At 49.3% G+C, this 25,968-nt stretch overlaps 2 protein-coding genes across 12 annotated transcripts; one reads left to right on the forward strand and one right to left on the reverse strand.

The window, feature by feature from the left end:
* Positions 1-27: 27 nt before the first annotated feature.
* ACP2 (acid phosphatase 2, lysosomal) lies at positions 28-7,563 on the reverse strand. 3 transcript variants are annotated; one of them, XM_068554625.1, is made up of 11 exons: positions 7,414-7,563; positions 6,741-6,836; positions 6,323-6,409; positions 5,283-5,435; positions 5,075-5,173; positions 4,906-4,995; positions 4,303-4,432; positions 3,444-3,526; positions 3,223-3,329; positions 2,960-3,135; positions 28-1,028 (listed from the first exon to the last, which is right to left on the reverse strand). In XM_068554625.1, exons 1-11 carry the CDS (start codon positions 7,525-7,527, stop codon positions 895-897), a joined length of 1,269 nt encoding a protein of 422 aa, XP_068410726.1. In that variant the 5' UTR covers positions 7,528-7,563; the 3' UTR covers positions 28-894. The 3 variants fall into 3 exon arrangements, with proteins under 3 accessions (XP_068410726.1, XP_068410725.1, XP_068410727.1); XM_068554624.1 differs by having other exon boundaries at positions 4,303-4,435; XM_068554626.1 differs by lacking the exon at positions 7,414-7,563 and adding an exon at positions 7,147-7,248 and having other exon boundaries at positions 4,303-4,435.
* Positions 7,564-7,663: 100 nt separating this feature from the next.
* NR1H3 (nuclear receptor subfamily 1 group H member 3) lies at positions 7,664-25,935 on the forward strand. Of its 9 annotated transcripts, none has more exons than XM_068554319.1 (11): positions 7,666-7,779; positions 15,475-15,683; positions 20,056-20,135; positions 20,650-20,838; positions 21,263-21,529; positions 21,793-22,001; positions 22,108-22,287; positions 22,454-22,553; positions 25,020-25,133; positions 25,352-25,446; positions 25,635-25,935. In XM_068554319.1, the coding sequence occupies exons 3-11, from the start codon at positions 20,093-20,095 to the stop codon at positions 25,779-25,781; spliced, it is 1,344 nt and encodes a 447-aa protein (XP_068410420.1). In that variant the 5' UTR covers positions 7,666-7,779; positions 15,475-15,683; positions 20,056-20,092; the 3' UTR covers positions 25,782-25,935. The 9 variants fall into 9 exon arrangements, with proteins under 9 accessions (XP_068410418.1, XP_068410425.1, XP_068410420.1 ...); XM_068554320.1 differs by having other exon boundaries at positions 15,496-15,683; XM_068554317.1 differs by lacking the exon at positions 15,475-15,683 and having other exon boundaries at positions 7,664-7,779.
* The last annotated feature ends 33 nt before the right edge of the window (positions 25,936-25,968 follow it).

The raw sequence follows: 25,968 nt of genomic DNA on the forward strand, positions 1-25,968 counted from the left end.
ATGAAGAAAAGGCACAGAGAACAGCACTGAGAGTCCAAAACCTTCATTCTCTGGAAGCTGTCTCAGCCCCATTCTGGGCCACAGTCAGGAGCTGTTCAGCTCACAGCCTGCCAGCTGGAGATCCCTGGCAGATCCCAGGAGATCCCAGCCTAGATGAGATAGTAGTTTCATGAGATAGCCTAGATGAGCCTAGATCCCAGCCTAGATGAGATAGTAGTTTCATGATTCTGTACCACAGCTCACCCCCCCCCACCTCCCCCGACTCCCTCCCAAGTACACACATCCTTCCGACCTGCTCAAGGTGCAGGGGTGACAAAGATGCTGGAAGCACAATGTCTGACTCCAGTTAATGGTGGCTTCAGCTGGACAAAGGAAAACTTCGCTGGCTGGCTCTTGGGTGATCTGGTTCCTTGGTGGCCAGTGTTTGTACCCCCAGTGTTGTGCAGTTTTTCCCACTAAAATAAGCACTGAGAGGCAGGACTGTGTCCTCTGGGCCATTTGCCAAAGACTCTGGGTTGGAAGAGAGAGTGAGCAGGGCTCGATGGAGAGGCAAAGCAGATCAAGCAGCAACTCCTTCAGTCTTTTTATCCTAGGTCCTGAGTGAAACTTGAATACTCATCTACATTTCAGGTCCTTAGAAGGGAGCATGGAGGAGGCAAATCCTGTTTGGAGAAAGCCAGCATCCAACACGGTACTTGGTTAACATCAGGTGCATGAATGCTGAGTGACAGGTGCCACGGGCCAAGCTGAGCCCCACTTGTTCATCTAGGTTGGGGTGATCAGAGGGAGGCCCAACCCAGGGTCTCCTGTCCATGGGCTGGGGAGCAGCAACAGTCAGGAGCAAGGCCCAGCCCACCTCCCCTAGGAGGCAGAGGGAAGGGGGCTGAGTGGTTGTCAGGCGTGATCCTCCCCGTCTGGAACATGGCGGTAGCCAGGAGGCTGGGCCTGCGTCCGGAAGAGGACGGTGAGGAGCAGCACTACGAGGAGGAAGAGGATGGAGCCACATACAGCCAAGGCCACGGTCACCTCTGAGCACGGGGCGGGGATGGGGAGAGAAAGGTCACGTCAGTGTTTATTCCACACGCACGCCAGGTGCTCTTCTCACAATGGGGATGTCACAGGTGGCCAAGACAAAGTCTCCCTTGTAGATTTTAATTCCAGGAGAGGAGATGCCATGACAGGCAAATGACAGACATGATGGATTAGTGGCAGATACCATAAAGGGAAACAAAGCAAGGTAAGGGGGAAATGATGGAGAGGCAGGTCAGTCAGGGAAGGTGTCACTGAGAAAGTGACCATTTGAACAGAGACCTGGAGTCACTGAGACCAAAGATCTGAGAGAAGAGTGTCCTGAGGCCGGGGATGGGGGGATGGGGGGTTGGGGAGGCAGGGAGGTGGGTGGACGGGAAGCAAATGCAAAAGGGAATTAGCTCGGCATGTTCTAGGGCCAGCAAGAAAGTCAGTATCGCTGGAGCAGAATACGTGAGCACCGGAGATGAGGGCGGAGGACCAGACCAAGTAGGGCCTGGAGACCATGGTAAAGAACTTGGGTTTTATTCCAAATATAATGGGAAGCCACTGGAAGATTCTGAGAAGGGTAGTGATGTGAACTGATTTATGTTTTAAAAAAATTAACTCTGTTGTGCTGAAACAGTGGTAGGGCCAAGAACAGAATCAGAAAGAACGTTAGGAAGTTTTTCAGTACTTCAGGCAAGAGATGACGGTAGACTGGGCTAGGGAGCAAGAGTGTGTACTTTAAAGATTGGGCTGGTAGGATCTGCTAGTGGTTTGGAGGTGGGGTCTGAGAAGGAGGGTATTCAGGATAGCGCTTTGGGTTCTGCTATGCACCTAGGTGGCTAATGCGGCATTTACTAAGGTGGGGAAGCCTGGAGGAAGAGCAGATTTGGGGGAAGAGCATTTGGATTGATTGATTGATTGATTTTTGAACATTTGGATTTAGACTTCAACTGTGACATGCTTTAGTTGACATCCATGTAGAGACCTCAAGTCAGCAGCTGGATATGTGAACCTGCAGCTCAGAGAAGAGGTCATGAATCTGTGAGTCATAAAAAGACAGAACTTGGCATGGAGATGGTATATAAGGCTATAAGGCTGGGTAAGCTCACCTTGGGAGCAGGCATGGATGGGGAAAGAGCGAGGCTGAGCCCTGGGCCATCCACTGGTTAGTGGGGAGGAGGAGCTAGTAAAGGAAGCTGCCTATGAGTTAGGAGAAAAACCAGAGAAGCCAAGAAAGTGTTTAAGGAAGGCGTGATCGATTCGGTAATGCTGCTGAGAGGTGAGAGAAGCTGACTAAGAATTGGTCACTGGCTTTGGTAAGAGGAGGTCATTGGTCCTTGACAAGAGTGGCTTCCATGGAGTGGCAGGTGACATAAGACTGTCAAGTGTGAGTCTGAGAGAATGGGCAGTGAGGCAGTGACACCAGAGTCTAGGCAACCCTTTGAAGGATTACACCCGAAAAGGGGAGAGAGGGAGTGGCAGCTGGAGAAGGACGTGGGCCAAAGAGGTTTTTGTTAGGCTTTGAGATGACACTGATCCAGTAGAGCGGTAACACTGAGCACCGGGGTCCGTGTGGAGGTGAGAAGAGATGGACCCAGAGTGTAAGTGGAAAGGCTGGCTCCAAGTGGTGGCTTGTACCAGCGAGTAAGCTGGAACACCTGGTGGTGGGAGGACAAGACAGTTCTCCCCCAGTTGCTTTTATTTTCTCTTAGTATAAGAAGAGGGGCATCACCTGAGGGCGAGGAGTACCTCTCAGGGTGGGAAATTAACTGTCTAGGGATAGGATGGGCCTCGCCCCAAACCATGCAGCGTCTGAGCCAGCTAAAGGACTGCCATCCCTGCAACAGGATGGCTGGAAGTGCATCAGCTCTCTCGAGACCTGTGGATATGAATTGTAAGCTGTTCTGGGACACGGCCAGCATGGAGGCAGGCAGCAGCTCACCTGTGTCTGCAGGACTGCTCGCCAGCCGGCACTCCTGCTGCCAATCCTTGGGCACAACAGGTTCCGTGAGGCGAAGGAAGTCCTGCAGCGGGCAGCGGTGAGGGCAGCCAGGCAGTGTCAGTGGCCAGGGGGCCTTGTTACTCTCATTCCGAAAGTACATTTCCACTGAGAAATTCCTGAGGGTTGATAGGAGACAAGATGGGAGCTGCCCACAGTCCCCACGTGAGCGCCCCTCCTCAGGGCAGACCCATAGCTCCACTCACCCGGTATCTTCCTGGTATAGTTCAAATATGTGGCAGGATGCGTAGGGGGCTTGTTCACCATTGTAGACATCCAACGCCATTTGCAGAGCAACCAGGGTGGTGTCGTGCTGTAAGAGAGAAGAGCTCCCCATCAGCACTGCCCCCCACACCCCCAGGCGCTGAAGAGAGGAGAGACCCAGCTCCTACGTGATGTCAGCACACTGGGGACCGTGGGAGCTTACCGCAGAGTAGACCAGCAGCTTAGGGAGCTGGGAGGTGGTTGCCATCAGGGTCAGGTTCTTCCGTATCTGAGCCAGCAGGACTCCTGAAGGAGAGAGTCCCTAGTGTCAGTGGCTACAGCCATCACCGTCTTCTGACTAGACCTATCTGAGGTCCTCTCACCCTCTGCCAGTCCTGGGTCTGATCACCAGCACAGAGAACGCTTTAGATTCAGGGGAACCACGCAAACTCTACAGCACCCCCTGCTCTCTAAGAACTTCCAAATTTACAGAAGGAAGCAAGATAAAACAAGATATCTATATTTCCCACAGATGCAGAAACCTGCCCATTTATTTATAAAGGAGCTACGAGGCCCTGCCCATGTTTGAAGAATTACTCCAGTTGGGAATAAATATAAACTTAAGATGGCTTCAGAGCACACAGGATGGGGGCTCCAGGCCAGGGGAACTCTGTCATGTGCAGGCTCTGAAAACTTTCAAGATCTTGGAAAGGTCTGGCAGCTGGCACTCCCTTGGGTGCTCAGCATGTGTATTACTCTCAGCGTCCTTTCAGAGTGGCCCTCGGTGGTCCTCTGGAGGTAGGAAGTCATTTGAGGGAAGGGAGGGTTTTCTGACATGGGTGAAACTTAAGGATATGAATGGCAGAAAAGCACAAAAACCTAACTGTGGTCACTCACACAGTGACAAACGTGCTAAGTATCTGGAGAACTGGGGAGAGTGGATGATTGACGGGATACCTAGGGTGATCTGGTTCTGAAAGAGCAGAGAACACTTCAGGTACAGAAGTAAGAAGCCCCCAGTAGCAGATGTCTAATGCTGTAGGGTTCTGACAGGGGAGTGACATGCTGCTTTTGTCACTCACCCCCCTGCAGCCGGGCCTTCTCTGCCTGCTCGTAGATCCCGAAGAGGAAGCGGAAGCTGAAGTCCTTTAGCCGGCTCAGACGCTGCATGGTTTGGGGCGAGGCCCAGGGTGGCAGGACCAGCCCGTGTGTCTGCTGTGTACGGCAGCGGGCAGGTTAGCTCCCCAGCCTAGGCCAGAGCCTCTCCCAGGAGCAGCTGTCTTCCCACGTGGGACAGTACCTGTGTGTGTGTGTGTGTGTGTGTGAGGGGAGGGAGAGGAAAGGCAGAGGGACCAGAACCAGGAGACATGGTGGATGGTGTTGAGGCTGCAGGGAACAGGAAAGGAGGCTTGGGAGCGAGAAGTGTGACTCAGCAGAATGGAGTCAGATACCACGAGAGCTCTGGGTGGAGAGAAGCAGGAACTGCTGACGACTGATAAACTATTTCCCACTCTGAGGTTCTTTTTCACCCGTGAGGGAAGTTCCCTTGTTTCACAAGAGGTGGCTTGCTTGGACCTCCCCAGTGAGCATGGTGTCCAGGCACGGTGTTCTACTTGGCCTGGTCACCTAGGCCTGTCGAGGTATGAGAGAAGAGCGGTCACACCGGGGACCCTGAGCCGGCTCACCTCACAGAAGAGTGTGTCGTAGACATTCCACACGGTCTCCAGTGTCAGGTCCGTAAGCCCTGTCTCGTTGGCCACCATATCCAGAAATTGCTATGAAAAATGGATCAGGGGATCAGTCCTGCCCTGGGGGAAAGGACAGTGTGGTGACCTCCACCTCAGCCCCACTCACTGCATTCTGAATACTCTCATTCTGATACTCCGGTGTCCGCCGGGTCTCGTTCTGCAGCTGTTCAAAACGGGGACATGGGCCCAATGGGAACTTCAGCAGCTGCAGACCAAAGCGGGGAAGCAGAGGCAGAGAAGGAGTCGGGGATCAGCAGGCCAACGGCCAGAATTGTCCCTGTCACCACCTCTAGGGAAGAGCTGGCTGGTCTTACCCTGTCCTCGGCAATGGGCACAGTGTGGACGGGGATAGGCTGCCAAGAGATGTTTGGGTTAAAGCGCTGCATCCCGTCGGGAGGGAAGAGTCCAGCCAGGTTGGCCTCAGCACTCATGAGAGTCCGGTCAAAGTCTGTGCTTCGCACATAAACCTGCAGAGATGACAACACAAGTCTCACCTGTGGGAGCGGGGTGGGGGAGCTCTGGCCCCTCACTGGGGCTCCAGGGGAGGACATGTTCTTGATGGTCACCTAGCAAATTATAAATCCACCATGCATCTGGCCCTCTCCCCTTCTCTGGCCTTCCCCATCCCTCTTCCCAGCCAAGGCCCACTCAGCTGGGGGCGTAGCTGTCCCCCATCTGTGAAGAACTCCTGTGGGAATGGCTCTAGTTCAAATGCCCCTCCCAGTCTAAAGTGCTTAGTCAACAAGGCTCTCAGGTCTGTCTGCTTGCCTGGTTTATTACAACACCTATCTCCCTATCTAGGCCTGGGTCCTTGAGGGCAGAAACTGTCTTCAATCACACCCCCCTTTATAACTCTTAGAGACCAGGAGAGGAAATAAAATAAGGAACAGAGATATTTGCTTGTGAAAAGGGAGGAATAAGCTGTGAGAAAGGGCAAGATCAGGATAGGGCTGGCCCTCAAGGAAACAGTAACAACATCTAGGGACAAAGATCATATCTGTATGGTGCACCATTATGTGCAGTGCTAGCATAGTGCCTGCCCCATAATAGGTACTCAGTAAGTGTCTTGGATGGAAAGCCTGAGTTACTTCACAGAGTCAGAAACTACTTTGCCAGATCCTTAAATCAGCTTGGATGCTTGATCACTTTTGCCTCTTTTCAAGCCAAGCAGGGGCAACTCAGCCTCTAGGGTTTTGCTCTAGACAGCCCTTGGATGTCTTGTCCTGTAGCTGTGCTGTAACTAAAAATGCATGGAGGGAGGCCAGAGTGCCCAGCCTCACCCGTAGTCTCTCTGAGGGCAGAGGGTGAGAACAGCACTTCCCATTTCCCTTGCCTCTAGAGCTCCCAGCCTTACCTCTTGCCGGTGGTAAGAGGTGTTGAGGAAGTCATGGTAGCGCTGTCGCAGAGCCTGGCCCAGCTCCCAGTGCTGTAGCATCCCCTCCTGTGGGCAAACCCAAGGGTTAAGAGGCCCAGAGGGAAGGGATGGCTCACGATTACCACAGGGCTTAGCCACTGTTGCTTTCCAAGTTCCTGGCTGAAAGTAGGAGTGGGTTAATCTGATCCCAGGAGTCATTTATTAAGTGGCCGACTGTGCATGGCATTATGTATGACCATTTTAATCTGGGCACAGATGAAAGTAAGATCAAGAAATGTGGTCAAAATCAGCACCCACATGGGAAAAAGCAGTTTGGTGAGGCCCCAAGTTCTGCAGCCTGCTCTAGAGGTCACTCATTCTACAGCTCATCCTGAGAGAGAGCTGGCTTCTGACCCACCTTGGTTAGCTGACCAAATCCCTGGGGCCATTCGTCTTCCTGATAGGGGTCCTTGGGGTATGTCTTCACTGGCGAACGGTCTCCATGTCGGTACAGCTGAGGAAAGAAAAGGTTAGCCTACAGGTCAGAAGGGTCCCCTCGATGTGGACACAGAGCCAAACTCTGCCCCATGTTGAGAAGGAGCCGTCACTCCCTCTGGGAAGCCTTAACTCTACCAACTGCAAAAGACCCCAACTCAGAAGTCAGTAACTTCCTCCAGGTTCCAGAGGTTCTAACTTGGCTAAGCAATGCCACTGGAGACCTTGGGAAAATCAAAAGTACAGGTGGGAAAGGAAATAAAAGCAATGCAGATGGTGGGGGAAACTGGAAAAAAAATCACCAAAGGTTTTCTTCGCGAGCCTCTTACCATTCAGCTACATCCCTGTCCCAAGGCAGACTCACCCGACCTATCCTCTAATACTGAACTCCGTACACCCTGCCCCCCAAATACCCCAGAGCTTCACAAAAACTGCGAACCCGGGCCACCAACCCCGCAGACCAGTCGTCTCCTCTTAAACCAGCTCCTCCTCCTCCTCCAGACCCCAAACCCCAGCAAAGCCCCGCCCATCCCTCCACCCGCAGGCCGGTGCCCTCCTAGCACTGGCGAGCCCTTGGCGACCCCATCTCTCATTACCAAGGTAACGAGCCGCAGACGCCGGGCCTGGGTAGGTGGCATCACCATGAGGTTCACACCAAGAAAGAGCTGGAGAAGAGCCACCCGGCTCCAGCCAAACTGTCTGCCCGCCATCACTGCTGTAGTCTGTGCAGCAAAGAGGCTGGAACCCGCTGAGTGGCACTTGCAGCAGCCGCCCGGACGCACCCTTAATGACACACGCCGGAAGTGCTCTCGCCGCCATCTTGTTAAAGGCGGGGTAGGGATGGTGGGAGGAGGAATCCGGTAGGGAATTCCTGTAGGAGGTTCGCGATCCCGCGGTGGCGGAGAAGCGTGGGAATGTAGCGCGACCTCGCCCTGCAGAAAGGGCTTGGAGACCTCGTCTTGGTAAAGAGAACACTGAGCGTGGGTTTTGCCTCTGCCCGCGGAGACTCAGTACCAAGGTGGCTCTTGTATTGGGCCGGACCGTGGCCGGCACAGCAAGCGACCCCCTCGGGCCGGGGTGCTGCCGGGCCTGACGTAGAGCGAGAGCGGGTGCAGAATTGGGGCGAGGGGTGGTATAGGGCGCCTTTCTCCACACCCCTTCCTTCGGGTGGAATTTGAGCCTTGGCCCTGGCTCTCTTCCCCGGAAGAAGTCTTGCTTTGGGTGTAGGGCACAGCGTGTAAACAGCCCTTTGGACTCCCTGTGTCCCTGAGGTTGGTCCCAGTGTAGCCAATGCTCATTTCCTGAGCAAAGCTTCAGGGCTCCTCTCACTCCCCCTTCCAATCCTTTCCCTGTCCCCCCACCCGTCCACTTACAAGTTTTAGTAATTAGAATCAAGATGTCATGCCTCTTCTCAAAGGAGTTGGGTTGCACAGGATGTTCAGACTTTGCAAAACCAAAGCAGTGAATCCGTAGGGGAGAAATTTCAGACCAGTGGGGAGATATATAGGGGTAAAGGGAAGGAGCATATACGGTGGGAGTAGGTGGGGTTTCCACAGAATCAGAGAGAGGCCCTCTTGGCAGTGACCATTAGGATACAGGTGGAGCCAGTTGGCTTCAGGTCTTTGTGACTCAGCTTGGAGGGACTCACAGCTCCAGGAGGTCAGATCATAGGCCCTTGGGATGCTTTGATTCAGATCTGCCCCCTAGTAGCAAATCACCTCAGATCACTGGAGAAATAAAACGTGATCAGAACATATGGAAGAAAGCAGGGTCAGTATCTTGCCCCAGGACTCCAGATTGAATTATTTATATATACCTCAGGATCTAAACATTACTTCCAGAATTGTTATGGAGAAGTGAATAGAAATTGAGAGCTGAAGACTAGGTAGTCAAAAAGTTAGGCTTATTTAGTCACAAGCCCCCCCCCCCTTTTTTTTTTGAATTTTATTTACTTTTTATACAGCAGGTTCTTATTAGTTATCTATTTTATACATATTAGTGTGTATGTCAATCCCAATCTCGCAATTCATCACACCATCACCACCACCATCCCCGCCACTTTCCCCCCTTGGTGTCCATACATTTGTTCTCTACATCTGTGTCTCTATTTCTACCCTGCAAACCGGTTCATCTGTACCATTTTTCTAGGTTCCACGTATATGCGTTAATATACGATATTTGTTTTTCTCTTTCTGGCTTACTTCACTCTGTATGACAGTCTCTAGATCCATCCACATCTCAACAAATGACCCAATTTCGTTCCTTTTTATGGCTGAGTAATATTCCATTGTATATATGTACCACATCTTTATCCATTGATCTGTTGATGGGCATTTAGGTTGCTTCCGTGACCTGGCTATTGTAAATATAGTGCTGCAATGAACATTGGGGTGCATGTGTCTTTTTGAATTATGGTTTTCTCTGGGTATATTCCCAGTAGTGGGATTGCTGGGTCATATGGTAATTCTAGTTTTAGTTTTTTAAGGAACCTCTGTACTGTTCTCCATAGTGGCTGTATCAATTTACATTCCCACCAACAGTGAAGGAGGGTTCCCTTTTCTCCACTCCCTCTCCAGCATTTGTTTGTAGATTTTCTGATGATGCCCATTCTAACTGGTATGCGGTGATACCTCATTGTAGTTTTGATTTGCATTTCTCTAATAATTAGTGATGTTGAGCAGCTTTTCATGTGCTTCTTGGCCATCTGTATGTCTTCTTTGGAGAAATGTCTACTTAGGTCTTCTGCCCATTTTTTGGTTGGGTTGTTTGTTTTTTTAATATTGAGCTGCATAAGCTGTTTATATTTTGGAGATTAATCCTTTGTCCGTTGATTCGTTTGCAAATATTTCCCATTCTGAGGGTTGTCTTTTTGTCTTTTTTTTTTTTTTTTATTATTCATTCATTTATGGCTGTGTTGGGTCTTCGTTTCTGTGCGAGGGCTTTCTCTAGTTGTGGCAAGCGGGGACCACTCTTCATCGCGGTGTGCGGGCCTTCCACCATCGCGGCCTCTCTTGTTGCAGAGCACAGGCTCCAGACTCGCAGGCTCAGTAATTGTGGCTCACGGGCCCAGCCGCTCCACGGCATGTGGGATCCTCCCAGACCAGGGCTCGAACCTGTGTCCCCTGCACCAGCAGGCAGACTTCCAACCACTGCGCCACCGGGGAAGCCCTCCTGTCTTTTTGTCTTGATTGTAGTTTCCTTTGCTTTGCAAAAGCTTTTAAGTTTCATTGGGTCCCATTTCTTTATTTTTGTTTTTATTTCCATTTCTCTAGGAGGTGGATCAAAAAAGATCTTGCTGTGATTTATGTCAAAGAGTGTTCTTCCTGTGTTTTCCTCTAAGAGTTTTATAGTGTCTGGTCTTACATTTAGGTCTCTAATCCATTTTGAGTTTTTTTGTGTGTATGGTGTTAGGGAATGTTCTAATTTCATTCTTTTACATGTAGCTGTCCACTTTCCCAGCACCACCTATTGAAGAGACTGTCTTTTCTCCATTGTATATCCTTGCCTCCTTTGTCATAGATAAGTTGACTATAGGTGCATGGGTTTATCTCTGGGCTTTCTATCCTTTTCCATTGATCTATATTTCTGTTTTTGTGCCAGTATCATATTGTCTTGATTACTGTAGCTTTGTAGTATAGTCTGAAGTCAGGGAGCCTGATTCCTCCAGCTCCGTTTTTTTCCCTCAAGACTCCTTTGGCTATTTGGGGTCTTTTGTGTCTCCATACAAATTTTAAGATTTTTTTTTTCTAGTTCTGTAAAAAATGCCATTGGTAATTTGATAGGGATTGCATTGAATCTGTAGATTGCTTTGGGTAGTATAGTCATTTTCACAATATTGATTTTTCCAATCCAAGGACATGGTATATCTCTCCATCTGTTGGTGTCAACTTTGATTTCTTTCATCAGTGTCTTGTACTTTTCTGAGTACAGGTCTTTTACCTCCTTAGGTAGGTTTATTGCTAGGTATTTTATTCTTTTTGTTGCAGCGGTGAATGGGATTGTTTCCTTAATTTCTCTTTCTGATCTTTCGTTGTTAGTGTATAGGAATGCAAGAGATTTCTGTGCATTAATTTTGTATCCTGCAACTTTACCAAATTCATTGATTAGCTCTAGTGATTTTCTGGTGGCATCTTTAGGATTCTCTATGTATAGTATCATGTCATCTGCAAACAGTGACAGTTTTACTTCTTCTTTTCCAATTTGTATTCCTTTTATTTCTTTTTCTTCTCTGATTGCCGTGGCTAGGACTTCCAAAACTATGTTGAATAATAGTGGTGAGAGTAGACATCCTTATCTTGTTCCTGATCTTAGAGGAAATGCTTTCAGTTTTTCACCATTGAGAATGATGTTTGCTGTGCGTTTGTCGTATATGGCCTTTATTATGTTGAGGTAGGTTCCCTCTATGCCCACTCTGGAGAGTTTTTTTTTTTTTTTTTAGAAATTCACGTTCTTTTATTTATTTATTTATTTATTTATGACTGTGTTGAGTCTTCGTTTCTGTGCGAGGGCTTTCTCTAGTTGCGGCAAGTGGGGACCACTCTTCATCGCGGTGCGCAGGCCTCTCACCATCGCGGCCTCTCTTGTTGCGGAGCACAGGCTCCAGACACGCAGGCTCAGTAACTGTGGCTCACGGGCCCAGTTGCTCCGCGGCATGTGGGATCTTCCCAGACCAGGGCTCGAACCCGTGTCCCCTGCATTGGCAGGCAGATTCTCAACCACTGCGCCACCAGGGAAGCCCCGAGAGTTTTTATCATAAATGGGTGTTGAATTTTGTCAAAAGCTTTTTCTGCATGTACTGAGATGATCATATGGTTTTTATTCTTCAATTTGTTAATATGGTGTATCACATGATTTGCATATATTGAAGAATCCTTGCATCCCTGGGATAAATCCCACTTGATCATGGTGTATGATGCTTTTAATGTGTTGTTGGATTCTGCTTGCTAGTATTTTGCTGAGGATTGTTGCATCTATATTCATCAGTGATACTAGTCTGTAATTTTCTTTTTTTGTAGTATCTTTGTCCGGTTTTGGTAGCAGGGTGATGGTGGCTTCATAGAATGAGTTTGGGAGTGTTCCTTCCTCTGCAAATTTTTGGAAGAGTTTGAGAAGGATGAGTGTTAGCTCTTCTCTAAATGTTTGATAGAATTCGCCTGTGAAGCCATCTGGTCCTGGACTTTTGTTTGTTGGAAGATTTTTAATCACAGTTTCAATTTCATTACTTGTGATTGGTCTGTTCATATTTTCTATTTCTTCCTGGTTCAGTCTTGGAAGGTTATACCTTTCTAAGAATTTGTCCATTTCTTCCAGGTTGTCCATTTTATTGGCCTAGAGTTGCTTGTAGTAGTCTCTTATGATGCTTTGTATTTCTGCAGTGTCCATTGTAACTTCTCCTTTTTCATTTCTAATTTTATTGATTTGAGTCCTCTCCCTCTTTTTCTTGATGAGTCTGGCTAAAGGTTTATCAATTTTGTTTATCTCCTCAAAGAACCAGCTTTTGGTTTTATTGATCTTTGCTATTGTTTTCTTTGTTTTATTTCATTTATTTCTGCTCTTATCTTTATGATTTCTTTCCTTTTACTAACTTTGGGTTTTGTTTATTCTTCTTTCTCTAGTTCCTTTAGGTGTAAGCTTAGATTGTTTATTTGAGATTTTTCTTGTTTCTTGAGGTAGGCTTGTATTGCTGTAAACTTCCCTCTTAGAACTGCTTTTGCTGCATCCCATAGGTTTTGGATCGTTGTAATTTGTCTCTAGGTAATTTTTGATTTCATCTTTGATTTCCTCAGTGATCTCTTGGTTATTTAGTAACGTATTGTCTAGCCTCCATGTGTTTGTATTTTTTACGGTTTTTTTCCCTGTAATTGATTTCTAATCTCATAGCGTTGTGGTTGGAAAAGATGCTTGATATGATTTCAATTTTCTTAAATTTACTGAGGCTTGATTTGTGACCCAAGATGTTATCTATCCTGGAGAATGTTCCAGGTGCACTTGAGAAGAAAGTGTAATCTGCTGGTTTTGGATGGAATGTCCTATAAATATCAATTAAATCTGTCTGGTCTGTTGTGTCAGTTAAATCTTGTGTTTCCTTATTAATTTTCTGCTTGGAAGATCTGTCCATTGGTGTAAGTGAGGTGTTAAAGTCCCCCACTATGATTGTGTTACTGTCAATTTTCTCTTTTATAGCTGTTAGCAGTTGCCTTATGTACTGAGGTGCTCCTATGTTGGGTGTGTATATATTTATAATTGTTATATCTTCTTCTTGGATTGATCCCTTGATCATTATGTAGTGTCCTTCCTTGTCTCTTGTAACATTCTTTATTTTAAAGTCTATTTTATCTGATATGAGTATTGCTACTCCAGCTTTCTTTTAATTTCCATTTGCATGGAATATCTTTTTCCATCCTCTCACTTTCAGTCTGTATGTGTCCCTAGGTCTGAAGTGGGTCTCTTGTAGACAGCATATATATGGGTCTTGTTTTTGTATCCATTCAGTGCGCCTGTGTCTTTTGGTTGGAGCATTTAATCCATTCACGTTTAAGGTAATTATCGATATGTATGTTCCTATGACCATTTTCTTAATTGTTTTGGGTTTGTTTTTGTAGATCCTTTTCTTGTGTTTCCCACTTAGAGAAGTTCCTTTAGCATTTGTGGTAGAGCTGGTTTGGTGGTGCTGAATTCTCTTAGCTTTTGCTTGTCTGTAAAGCTTTTGATTTCTGCTTTGAATCTGAATGAGATCCTTGCCAGGTAGGGTAATCTTGGTTGTAGGTTCTTCACTTTCATCACTTTAATTTTTTTTTTTTAATATTTTATTTTATTTATTTATTTATGGCTGTGTTGGGTCTTCATTTCTGTGCAAGGGCTTTCTCTAGTTGCGGCAAGCGGGGGCCACTCTTCATCGCGGTGCGCGGGCCTCTCACTGTCACGGCCTCTCTTGTTGCAGAGCATAGGCTCCAGACGCGCAGGCTCAGCAATTGTGGCTCACGGGCTTAGTTGCTCCGCGGCATGTGGGATCCTCCCAGACCAGGGCTCGAACCCGTGTCCCCTGCATTGGCAGGCAGATTCTCAACCACTGTGCCACCAGGGAAGCCCCACTTTAAATATTTCGTGCCACTGCCTTCTGGCTTGTAGAATTTCTGCTGAGAAATCAGCTGTTAACCTTATGGGAGTTCCCTTGTATGTTATTTGTCGTTTTTCCCTTGCTGCTTTCAATAATTTTTCTTTGTCTTTAATTTTTGCCAGTTTGATTACTATGTGTCTCGGCGTGTTTCTGCTTGGGTTTATCCTGCCTGGGACTCTCTGCGCTTCCTGGACTTGGGTGGCTATTTCCTTTCCCATGTTAGGGAAGTTTTCGACTATAATCTCTTCCAGTATTTTCTCGGGTCCTTTCTCTCTCTCTTCTCCTTCTGGGACCCCTATAATGCGAATGTTGTTGCATTTAGTGTTGTCCCAGAGGTCTCTTAGGCTGTCTTCATTTCTTTTCATTCTTTTTTCTTTAGTCTGTTCTGCAGCAGTGAATTCCACCATTCTGTCTTCCAGGTCACTTATCCGTTCTTCTGCCTCAGTTATTCTGCTTTGATTCCTTCTAGTGTATTTTTCATTTCAGTTATTATATGGTTCATCTCTGTTTGTTCTTTAATTCTTCTAGATCTTTGTTGAACATTTCTTGCATCTTCTCGATCTTTGCCTCCATTCTTTTTCCAAGGTCCTGGATCATCTTCACTATCATTATTCTGAATTCTTTTTCTGGAAGGTTGCCTATCTCCACTTCATTTAGTTGTTTTTCTGGGGTTTTATCTTGTTCCTTCATCTGGTACAAAGTCCTCTGCCTTTTCATTTTGTCTGTCTTTCTATGAATGTGGTTTTCCTTCCACGGGCTGCAGAATTGTACTTCTTTGTTACAGGCTCCTTTATGAATCAGATGAAAATTTAGTCCCCTCTCCTCCAGAAAAATGTCGACACACACAAATGGAATTTTGCATACAATCGCAAGAGGTTCATGAAGACCATTCATAGGCTTCATAAATCAGCATCTCTGAATCCTTGATCTAACCTAGTCCCCTTAATTCACAGATAAGAAAACAAACCCAGAGAGAGGAAGTGACTTGTCCAAGTTCACAGAGTTTAGGAGAATGGATTAAAACTCAAGTTTTCTGATTTCCAGTCAAGTAGCCCTTAAAATGGGTTATTTCTCACAGGCTACTCAAACTGCATTGCTTAACTGTATTCAGTGGCCCCAAAATACTTTCAATTAAGAGATTTCTAGCAAAGGAAACCTTTTCACATTGGTGGGGTTGAATGGGACATGGCTAATTGGCAAAATTCTGCATATTAGTGGGACTTTTTGAGTGTTTTGTTTTAATATGCCCCTTACTCTCCTTGCAAACTAGCCAGACCATTGTGATTTCAGAATGTAAATCCTGGGCTTATTAAATTTTGGCAAGTAGAACAAAAATCCCTTAAATTCATCTTTTGCTTTTCTTCCCACTTGTTCAAGTATTTCTATATTCGTTGTGCCTGCAAGCATCCGATGTAGGAAGGATTGATGGAGAAGATATTATTTCATTTTTTATGGTGAGAAATAAACCCAGGAAGGGTAAGGATTACACCACAAGTACATGGTACAGCCAAGAGCTGAGCCCTGGTTTCTTGACCCCCAGCTTCTGCATGTTTTCTGCCAGATGATTCTGTGGTCCCCACACCTTGGTTCCTAACTACAGATGCAAAAAGAATAGATGTGTAGATGGATAGTTAGATAGATGGATACATGGGCATACCTCAGACCAAATAAATCAGAACCTCTGAAAATAAGGCCAGGTTTGGGAACCACTGCTGCACCCTGTGTTGGCAGAAGCGAACCTAAATCCAGGTGAGTGGACTATTTTTCCTATCTGGGAGGGCAGTTTTGTGTAATGGAGTGAGGTGGTCATTTTTTGTTTGAGTTTGAGCTTTTGAGTCAGCTATACTTGTATTCAGATTTGATATTTGACCCCTTGCTAGTATTCTCTTCTAGGATTATATATGAGGAGAAATAAAATAATACATGTAAAGATAAATGTATGTAGTAGGGCCTAATAAATGTTACTTTTCTTCTTTCTGCTGTCTATATCATCTCTGAACTCATAGACCTGGGAAGCAGGAATTCCTGGGTTCTTCTCTCTCCTGTGATTGGGAGGCTGGGGAGAAGTCACTTGAGCAGCATGCAGGATGACCCCCACACTGTGCAGCCTTCCAGAATGGTGATGGAGGCAGCAAGAAGCAGTTGCCCCAGTCCATCCCTGCAAACTGCACCTTGTGGCCTGCCTCATGGGAGTGCCATCCAGTAGTGCATATAACTGTGGGCTGGTGAATGCTCCTATCTTTGCTTCAAGATTCCCTTTGCTGCAAGGAGAAGCCTCTGGAGGTTCTGGGGGTCAGAAATGTGACCTGGAAGACCCTAAAAGGAGTTCCCAGGCATGTTGCCTCTTCTAGGAGCCAAGAAAACATAGGAAAGGCCCCGTGGGACTGGGAGGCTTTACACCTAACACCTCCATTGGGCTGGTGGGACTGCACAGTGGGGGCCGGGGGGTTGTCTGGCAAAGTGAGACATGTGATTCCCACTGCAGATCACCTGACTACTTGCCCTGGTTTGGGGAAGAAGTCCCAGGCATTCATCTCCAGAACCTTTGTGGAGATACCACCAACAGGTTTTGGTCTTCACCCCTTTTGCTCTCCCTTCCCATCTTCATGTGGGGGAGGCTCCTGAACCCCCATAACCTGAAGGGGTAACTCTGGCAGTAATGCTTCCTCCTCCCTTACTTGAGATTAGGCTGAGGCTGAATCCCTTGTGTGGGGGAGATGGCGCCCTAACCTGCTTGTTCAGCAACTGGCTCTAGCCTGGGTCAGAGGGCTCCCGATGCGGCTTGTGTGTGGTGCTGGGTCCTGGCCTGTGGGGAGACTAGGGTGTCACGAGAGGGAGTTGAGGATCAGGAGTGAATGGGTCTTCTCCCAACTCCCAGAATATAGATCATCAGACCCCAGACCAATGTTCCATCCCAAGTTCCTTGAACCAAGTGTTTCAGTGACATCGCTGACTCTGCCTCTGTGCTGGAGCTTCTGGGGATGGGGAAAGGTGGAGGAGGGAGCTGGAGCGTTGATGTGGGTGCTAAGACAGGACAGTTCTAGTTTCCCAGGGGCTACGGTCCCTGGTTTTTACTTTCCCAGGACAGCTGGGGCCTTGTGAAAATCAGGGAGGGAACATAAGCAAGAGGAATGGAGAGCCTTGTGCTCATGACTCAGAGATGCCCGGACCAGGGTGGGGGCCTCGTGAGGGGATGACCTTGTGATGAGAGGGAACAAGAGCAAAAGCTGGAGGCAGAACTTTGAGATGGGGGTGTCAGAGGGGCTTTTCTGAAATGTGAAAATGAATACATGGACAGATTTTGCAACACCATCCAGCCTGCTGTCTTCTCAAGTTTTGCTCCCTAACCTCCGCTTGTTCCTCCCGCCTGTTCCTCCCGCCCCACCCTGTGCTTCCTCCCATCTTTCACCAAGCTCCTTTCTATTTCTGTTTTCCCTGTCCTTCTCCCGTCCTGTTCCCCCACACCCCATGTCCACTCTTTCCCTACTCCCTCTCTTCTCCTCTTCCCTGGTGTCCTGTTCATCTCTGTCTCGGTGCCTCTGGCTGCCTGCCCTGGCCCCCTGTCCTTCTGTGCTTTCATGTGGAGCCCATGGGAACTGGAGTTCACAGCAAAACAGGAAGAGCCTGTGAGCAGGAAACTGGGAGTGGGCCGGGGGGGAACAACCAGCAGTAACCTCAGCTCCTCGCCTCCCACATCTGGACTGAAGCATCCCCAGGGCCCCTTGCCTCTCCCACTGCAGCCCACCAGCCCCAGCTTCGTCCATCTCACTTCACTGGTCCAGCAGACCTGAGAGGCAGCAAGATGAGTATCCTGGACTCTGACACAGGAGAAAGAAAGAGGACAGGGACTTGAGTGAGGACATCTGGATTCTGATCCCAGCTTGGCCGCTGACTGTGTGTGGTCTTGGAAAAGACTCTCCCATGAGCTCAGTGTTATTGTACCCTCCCTCCCTCCTGGGGCTGCTCTAAGGACCAGAAGAGATAGTGAGGGGTTTGTATATGGAAATAAGCACAGGAAGGTTAACAGTATACAGATCCAAGGTGATGGGAGGACCCATAGCTGAAAGGATTGGGAGTTTAATTACTGCTTCCATTTCTAGTACTCTTACTGTGTGCTCTGATACATTGTTTAATTCTCACGACAACCTTATGTGGCAAAAACCATTATTATTATACCTGTTTTAAAGATAGAGAAACAGAGGTTCAGAGACATTAACTTGCTTAATCAAGATCACACAACAAATAAGAGGCAGAGGCAAGGCCTGGATTTGAACCCAAAATCTGAGCTCAGAGCCCAAGCATTAAAAAGCAATGATGAAATTGACTAGAGCCAACAAGTATAGGATAGAAGAGGATGATACTATTTTTCTTGTTTACTTATTCATTCAACAAACAGAACCACAGTAGCTACTCTGTTTCTACTTTATGGCAGGCCCTGTTTCAGGGGAGATAAAATCAGTAAAAGGAGGTGTCTACCTTCAGGGATGGACCTCATGTTCAGGCGAGAAGGCACGGCTACAGTCTCAGTATATGCTGGACAGAGCCTGCCCTCACTTCTGACGGAACCCTTCCCCAGATGAGGGAACCTGCATGCCCTCTCAGGTCCATCCTGGACTGGCACCCAGATCTACCGTCTCCCGTCCCAGACCATCCATTGCTGTAGCGACTTCTTTCCACCACCCATCCCCCCCAGCCCCCGCTCCGGCCTCCTTCCTTCTCTGGCCCCCGCAGGGCACCCACGTTCAGAGACTCCCTGGAAGGCCCAGCACCTGCCTGTCTCCACCCCTGTAGTTCTATCAGCTTGGCTGAGGCCTGGGGCTAGTGGGGAGAGCTTCTTGGCTCCTTTCCAGAGGTACAGGAGGAGGAGGGAGGCCGGGAAAGCAAGCTGGGGCTCGGTGTCGCAATTCCGGGCCGGGCCGGGACCTTTGCTCCGCGAGGTGTCTGTGGAAGGGAGGAAACGACTCTGGAGGCTGCCGGGAGTGGGGTGGGGGCGCCTGGGAGGTGCCTGTAAGAGCAGCTCAGAGCCGCCAGGATGAGGAGAGGAAGGGGAGAGCCGGGCAGATCTGCAGGAAAATGCGGCCTTCGGGCTTGGGGGTAGGGGCCGGGGGTGGCGCCGGGCCGAGGGGGTGGCCGGCCGGCAGGGGGCGGAGTCAGCGCGGTGGGGAAGCGGCCCGTGGGCGGGGGCGAGGAGGCCAGGGCTCCGGTCGGTCGGCTCCCGGCTCCCTGACCCTCTCTTGCTCCGCTCCGGCTCCCCGGCCGCTGAGGCCTGTGGACCAGGGACTGCACCATCCTCCTCTCCCAGCAAGGGGGCTCCAGAGACTGCCCCAGCCTGAGTCTGGCGGCCTGGCACTCGGTGGGTCTGCTCCTCAGCGCTGGCCTGGGGCTCTGCCTGTGTGTCTGGGGCGCGGGTGGGGGCGGGGGCGGCGGGGTGTCCTGTGGATTTAGAAAGGGGTCTCTGGGGAGAAGTGAAGAGGATGATGGTGACGGAAGCTCGGACAGCGACAGCATTCTGTTTATGTCCCAGGATAACTTCTGAAGGGGTCAGGGGCAGGAGGTCCTGTATGTGAATTGGGGTGACTTCTGGAGGCAAGAGTTTTGTCTTGGGACCCTGGAAGGTGACAGGAGTGAGGTTGTCTAACCAGCAGTGTGTTTCACTGGGTGGAGGGAGCCTCGATCACATGTCCTGATTCTGCCCAACTTTGGCGGTCACCAGTGCTAGAGTGAGGGGGAAGGGGCTCTGACAGAAGCGGGGCAGTTGTGCCCAAACATTTCCTGATGGCCTGGAGGGGGTCCTGGGGAGAAAAGGTGGCATGGTAGCCAAGAAATCAGACTTCGATGTCAGAGAGACCAGAGTCGGAGTCTTGGCTCTACCACTGCCTAACTGTGTGCCCATAGGCTATTTTCTTAATGTCTTTGACCCCAGTTTCCTCATCTGTAAATTGGGCTTGAGAATAGCCCTGACCTCATAGGGATATTGTGAGGAAGGCATGGAAAGCCTTAGCACAGGCTGACACATATGTGGCAAGTAAATGTTAGCTGATAAGTGAGTACAGATAAAAAGCAGGATCAGGAGGGGAGGGAACCCAGTTTGGGAAGAGTGTAACCTGGATCATTCCTGCAGGACAGTCCCTTGGTAATGTCCAGGGCTCCAGGAAGAGATGTCTTTGTGGCTGGAGGCCCCTGTGCCTGATGTTTCTCCTGGTAAGCTTCTTCACTCCAGCCCTCTCCCCTGAGCCCAGGCCCCAACTCCTCTCCTCCCGCGGGAATCAGCCTCCTTCACTACCTACCTTCTGCCCTTCCCTGGAGAGCAGTCCAGAGCTGCTCTTGGTGCTGCTTGCCTCCTTCTGCCCAGACTGTCTCTGCCCTGGTTCTGGTGCCTGGCCCTTGCAGATACCCGTCCGTCCTTCTCAATCCGGGCTTGCTGCTGGGGAGGCTTGGCATGTCCAATGCTTATCCAGCTTGGCTTTCAAGAGTTCTGTCTGATCTCTGAGATGTATGCACTTCAGCCCCGCAAGGGGACAAAGGTTAACATCCTTATTTAAGGTATTGAGGTGCAGGGGACTACAAGTGATTAGCCCTAGAGCCCACACAAATCGCAGGGTCCCAAAGCCGGAGCCGACGTTTTACTGCCCTCTATGGGTGAAGATAAGTTTGCAGTTTCCCAGGAGAATGCTGGGGACCTGAGACCCCCTTGTGCCTCTCTTTCGGGGTTCAGACTGTGCAGTGGAGCTGTGGGAGCCAGATGCACAAGATGCAAGCAGCCAGCCTCTGGGAAGCAGCAACTGTATCCTCAGGGAGGAATCTAGCACACCCCAATCTGCTGGGGGCACTTCGAGGGTGGGGCTGGAGGCAACAGAGCCCAGAGCCCTGCTCCCCGGGGTGGAGGCCCCTCCAGAGTCCACAGGTGAGGAGCTGCTGGATTTGGAGGAGGTAAGGGCTCCCTGGATCCGGGAGGGGTAACTTCAGGGCTCTTTACCTTATAAGATCATGGTTAAGTCCAAAGGCTTTGGAGTCAACTAGACCTAAGTGATCTGAGTGTAAATTTTGTTTCTTAGGCCTTTCTGAGCCTCCGTTTCCTTATTTGTAAAATGGAAATAACAAGAGTACCTATCTCTTATGGTTGTAAGGATCAGTGCATATAAAGGGCTCAGACAGTACCTAGGACATAATAGCACTTTGCATACGAGAGCTACTTTCTTAGAATAGAGAGACTAGATAGACTTTGTACAGTGAAGTAAATGAAGGTCACTGAGTGCTCAGGGCAGTGGCCAGCTGGGCACCAAGCCTTTTCCCTGAAGAAGAACATTAAGGCTCTTTCCTGTACCCAGAGCTTCGTCCACAAAAGCGGAAAAAGGGGCCAGCCCCCAAAATGCTGGGGAATGAGCTGTGCAGTGTGTGTGGGGACAAGGCTTCCGGCTTCCACTACAACGTGCTGAGCTGCGAGGGCTGCAAGGGATTCTTCCGCCGCAGTGTCATCAAAGGGGCACGCTACGTCTGCCACAGTGGGGGCCACTGCCCCATGGACACCTACATGCGTCGCAAGTGCCAGGAGTGCCGCCTTCGCAAATGCCGCCAGGCCGGCATGCGGGAGGAGTGTGAGTGTCTGGGGACTGGAGCTGGGGGAGGTGGGTGGTTAGGCCGATGGGGAAGAGGGCATGTCTGGGTGCCAAGGTCTGGGGGCAGAAAGGCAGCTGAGCCTATGGGCCTTCCTACACGGTCCCTAAGTGTGGATTAAAATCTCTTCCTTGTCTTTACCTAACACTCTCTGCTTTTCTGGAGCCTCAAACTACGCCTCTGCCCCATCCCCACTTCCTGTCTCCCCCTCTTCTCCCCTCCTCACATCTGGCTCTGTTCTCAGGTGTTCTGTCAGAAGAACAGATCCGTCTGAAGAAACTGAAGCGGCAAGAGGAGGAACAGGCTCAGGCCACATCCGTGCCCCCGAGGGCTTCCTCTCCGCCCCAAGTCCTGCCGCAGCTCAGCCCGGAGCAGCTGGGCATGATTGAGAAGCTGGTGGCTGCCCAGCAGCAGTGTAACAGACGTTCCTTCTCGGACCGGCTTCGAGTCACGGTACCTGAGGGGCCTGGGGAGAGGTCGCTGTGCCCAGAGCACCCGCTGGCTTCTTGATGCCTGACTCAGAGTGGTTTGTTTCTTTCCTCCTTGCCTTTCGGGGTAGCCCTGGCCCATGGCACCAGATCCGCAGAGTCGGGAGGCCCGTCAGCAACGCTTTGCCCACTTCACGGAGCTGGCCATTGTCTCTGTGCAGGAGATCGTTGATTTTGCCAAACAGCTGCCGGGCTTCCTGCAGCTCAGCCGGGAGGACCAGATTGCCCTCCTGAAGACCTCTGCAATTGAGGTGGCTGGCAAGGCCGAGGGCGAAGGGAGGACCAGAGCGGGATGTCTGTGGGAGGGGCCCCCAGCCCGCCAGCTGGGAAGCCACATGCACTGGGAAGTAGGGTTGAGGGGCTCGACCTTCCCTTGAAGGTGCCCTGGGCCAAGACCAGCCCAATATTTGTGTGCAGGTGATGCTTCTGGAGACATCTCGGAGGTACAACCCTGGAAGTGAGAGTATCACCTTCCTCAAGGATTTCAGTTATAACCGGGACGACTTTGCCAAAGCAGGTGAGAACTGAGATCACAAAGGGACTGGGTTGGATGAACAGATGCACTTTGTCATGGGGCCCATAGTGACTACAGAGCTACAGGCCCAGGGTTTGAGTGGCTACAAAGGGAAGGATCCACTTGTTTTTCCAAGACAGAAAGTTGGAATGCTGATAGGTTTCCCTTAACTGTCCCAGATAGATTCCTGTCCTCTGTTGCATTAGGCCAGTGGTTCTCAAACTGTGTTCCCAGGAACCTGAGGGGGGGTTTCCATGGAAGTGTCACCTTAGAGGAAAAACGTCCTTCACCCTAACTTTAGCCAAACCAGAAGCTCCATTTAAATCTGCATTATATATTGTGCTTCTGCGTAATATTTTGCTTGAAGAAAAGACTTTACAGCTAGGAAAAAAAACTTGAAAACCTCACCAAGCCTTTTAGTAGCCAAAATTGAAAAATCTTTCTCAGATGTGCTCTCTAAGGATCATGTGGACTGATTTCCTCCTCTTCAGCTGTGCTTTCTGAGTAGCCATGGAATTGGCATTAAAACATGGCAGATGTGCCCAGATGAGGCAGTTTTAGGATAAGAGTGAACACTTCTATCCCCATCTTGGAGTATCTTGGAGTACTTTCTCCAAGAATTAGTTCACGATGCTGTTCTCTATCTGACATTTGCTTGCAGGCTAAGCAGTTTTGGTTTCCTCATATTCAATGGCTGGTTTGTGTTGTGGGAGGAGGGCCGGGAAAGGATGGAAGGTGGAAGGTGTTTCGGAGGGACAGGACTGAGGCTGAACAAGAGACTGGGTGGTTAACCCCTGAGTGAGTGGGTCTGTAAAATATGGCTGATGCTGACTCCATTCTCGGGTTTGGAGAATACTGGTTCCCAGTGCAGAGCTCACAGAGGTTTCCCGTGACTCAGGCCAGCTCTTGTCCCATCACAGGCCACCCAGTGAGCTTTCTAGGTAGGCCTCCCTTCACTATAGGGTACGGCAGGGCTGTGTTGACACCTCTTGCCTTCTGTAGTGCGCGGTGTGCTGCCTGAATGTATAGGCACCTAGTAGGAGTGATGTAATGACTTTTCCCAGCTTTAAAAGCCCAGCCCTGCCCCCTTTCTCTACCCAATCACCTTTTCCCCAGATGGTTACTACCCCACTCCTTCTTAACCACGGCCTCCTCCTTCATAACATCCTCCTTTCTGAACTCTTCCCTGTTCTCTTGTCTGCGTGTTCCTTCAGCACTTGCGGACTTGTGCTGTCTGAATCTGTATCTATTTATAGATTCATTTATATAAGCGGTTTTTATGTCATCATGTTTGTCTTTCATTTCTCACTTTTTCAGTGAGGGGAGAAGAGACAGGGCTGCTCTTTGGGCAGGTCTCCCTCCTCCTTTACCTCCACTACCATATGCTGCTCGCGTGGGTGACTAACGATGTGAACCGATCACACTGGGGGCGTCCACTCAGCGAGCAGTAGCAGACCCTCGCAGGGGGCATAACTCTAGAACTTGCTCATCCTCTCTGTACAAAGGGGCTGTTCAGCACAATTCAAGGCTGGACACCTCACCAATAAATGCTTTCTAAATGGGGCTTGTCCATTAAATGGATCAACACACATTTGATAAACATCGGGGTGAAAGCACAGGAAGTGACTAATCAAGAAGCCTGGAATGGAAAAGTTAGCAGATGGTTGCTAAAAGACATCTGAGAAAACTAGGGGATGGCGTGGGGTGGGGAGACTTTGACAGTGTGTTTGGGAGAAGTGTTCTTTAGATGTCACCACTTCAGGTCATGGTTTGTTGAACTTTGGTCTCCTCAGTAAGAAGGCTGGTTCTATTTTTAAATTTTATTATTTATTTAACAAACACTTACATGGAGTTACCATATGTGCCACTCATTATTCTAAGGACCCATTATGAGGTAGGTACTATTATTATCTCCATTCTAGAGATGGGAAAACCAAGGCCCAGAGAGCTCAAATAACTTACTCAAGGTCACACAGACTAGTAAATGGTAGAGCTAGGACTCAAACCCAGGGAGTCTGACACCAGAGTCCACACCCTCAACCACATTGCTTTGTTTCCCCTGTGACGTGAAACAAGAAATGTATTGCTAGTATTCAAATAAGTAAGGCCAATTGCCAGTGAAGCAGTCTTTTTATAAACAAACATAAGGGTTGCTTCTATTTCTAGTAATGTGGGGCCCTCAAGCATTCTAAGAAGAATTTTAACAGAATTATTGTCATTTAATTCAGCACGTTCTGTATGCTGGGTGCAGTGCAAAGTGGTCTGTATGCTTTATCATTTAACCATCACAACAGTTTTATAAGTTCAGATATGATTCCCGCCTCACAGATGAGGCTTAGAGAGGTTAAGAAACTTACCCAAGGTTAATACAGCAGAGCCCTGGAGACTTCTTCCTGAGTTCCTGGTAGTGTCCTCAGCTGAGCAGTGCTGCCCATGCCACACGACCCAGCCTCTCTTCTTCCTCCCCAGGGCTACAGGTGGAGTTCATCAACCCCATCTTTGAGTTCTCCAGAGCCATGAATGAGCTGCAACTAAATGATGCTGAGTTTGCCTTGCTCATTGCCATCAGCATCTTCTCTGCAGGTGTGGAGGAGGGGCAAGAGGGAAAACGAGCAAGAGACTCACACCAAAGAGGGCTGCAGGCCCCATAGGGCAAGAATCGTGGGGGTGGAGGCCCTTGTTGTGTTACTTTGGGATGGGAGAGGTTGGGTAGGGCATGTCCCTATTTTTTGGTTGTGATTTGGGGTATGGAAATAAGACCCTGGCCAGACCTGCTACTCAACTCTGTTGGTGACCTATAGACCGGCCCAACGTGCAGGACCAGCTCCAGGTAGAGAGGCTGCAACACACATATGTGGAGGCCCTGCATGCCTACGTCTCCATCCACCACCCCCATGTGAGTCTCCCCACTGTGCCCTCTTTCTCCTCTCCACAGGCTCATCCCCTGACACATCTGCTTTCCCTTCAAGAATCCCTCCCTGACTACATCGTGCACAGACAATTCTCTACCTCTCCCACAAAGCCCCCACCCTTGCCCCCCTTCCCTGGGGAGAGACAAAGGCTGTACTTGTCCTTCTTTCCCAGGACCGGCTGATGTTCCCACGGATGCTAATGAAACTGGTGAACCTCCGGACACTGAGCAGCGTCCATTCAGAGCAAGTGTTTGCACTGCGCCTGCAGGATAAAAAGCTTCCCCCGCTGCTCTCTGAGATCTGGGATGTGCACGAGTGACTGATCTTCCCCTGTATCTTCTGTTTTCTGAGCTGGATGGCTGAGGCTGGTGGCTGCCTCCTAGAGGTGGAACCGACTGAGAAGGACAGACATTCCTGAGGGCTGGGCAAAGGAGATCCTCAAGTGGCATTAAAGGAGAGTCAAAGGGTTGGGAGTTTTGTGGCTGCTGGGTAGTAGGGATCCTGCT

The sequence above is a fragment of the Eschrichtius robustus genome, chromosome 11 (assembly GCF_028021215.1).
Source record: "Eschrichtius robustus isolate mEscRob2 chromosome 11, mEscRob2.pri, whole genome shotgun sequence".
Classification (NCBI taxonomy): domain Eukaryota; kingdom Metazoa; phylum Chordata; class Mammalia; order Artiodactyla; family Eschrichtiidae; genus Eschrichtius; species Eschrichtius robustus.

Coding starts and splice junctions, on each gene's coding strand:
- NR1H3 (XM_068554317.1), top strand. CDS start 20,093: ATGTCTTTGTGGCTGGAGGCCCCTGTGCCTGATGTTTCTCCTG. Junction 25,134..25,351: donor CATCAGCATCTTCTCTGCAG/GTGTGGAGGAGG, acceptor GGTGACCTATAG/ACCGGCCCAACGTGCAGGAC. Junction 25,447..25,634: donor TCTCCATCCACCACCCCCAT/GTGAGTCTCCCC, acceptor CTTCTTTCCCAG/GACCGGCTGATGTTCCCACG.
- ACP2 (XM_068554624.1), bottom strand. CDS start 7,527: ATGGCGGGCAGACAGTTTGGCTGGAGCCGGGTGGCTCTTCTCCAGCTC. Junction 4,436..4,905: donor ACGACACACTCTTCTGTGAG/GTGAGCCGGCTC, acceptor TGCCGTACACAG/CAGACACACGGGCTGGTCCT. Junction 3,136..3,222: donor CTATACCAGGAAGATACCGG/GTGAGTGGAGCT, acceptor ATCAACCCTCAG/GAATTTCTCAGTGGAAATGT.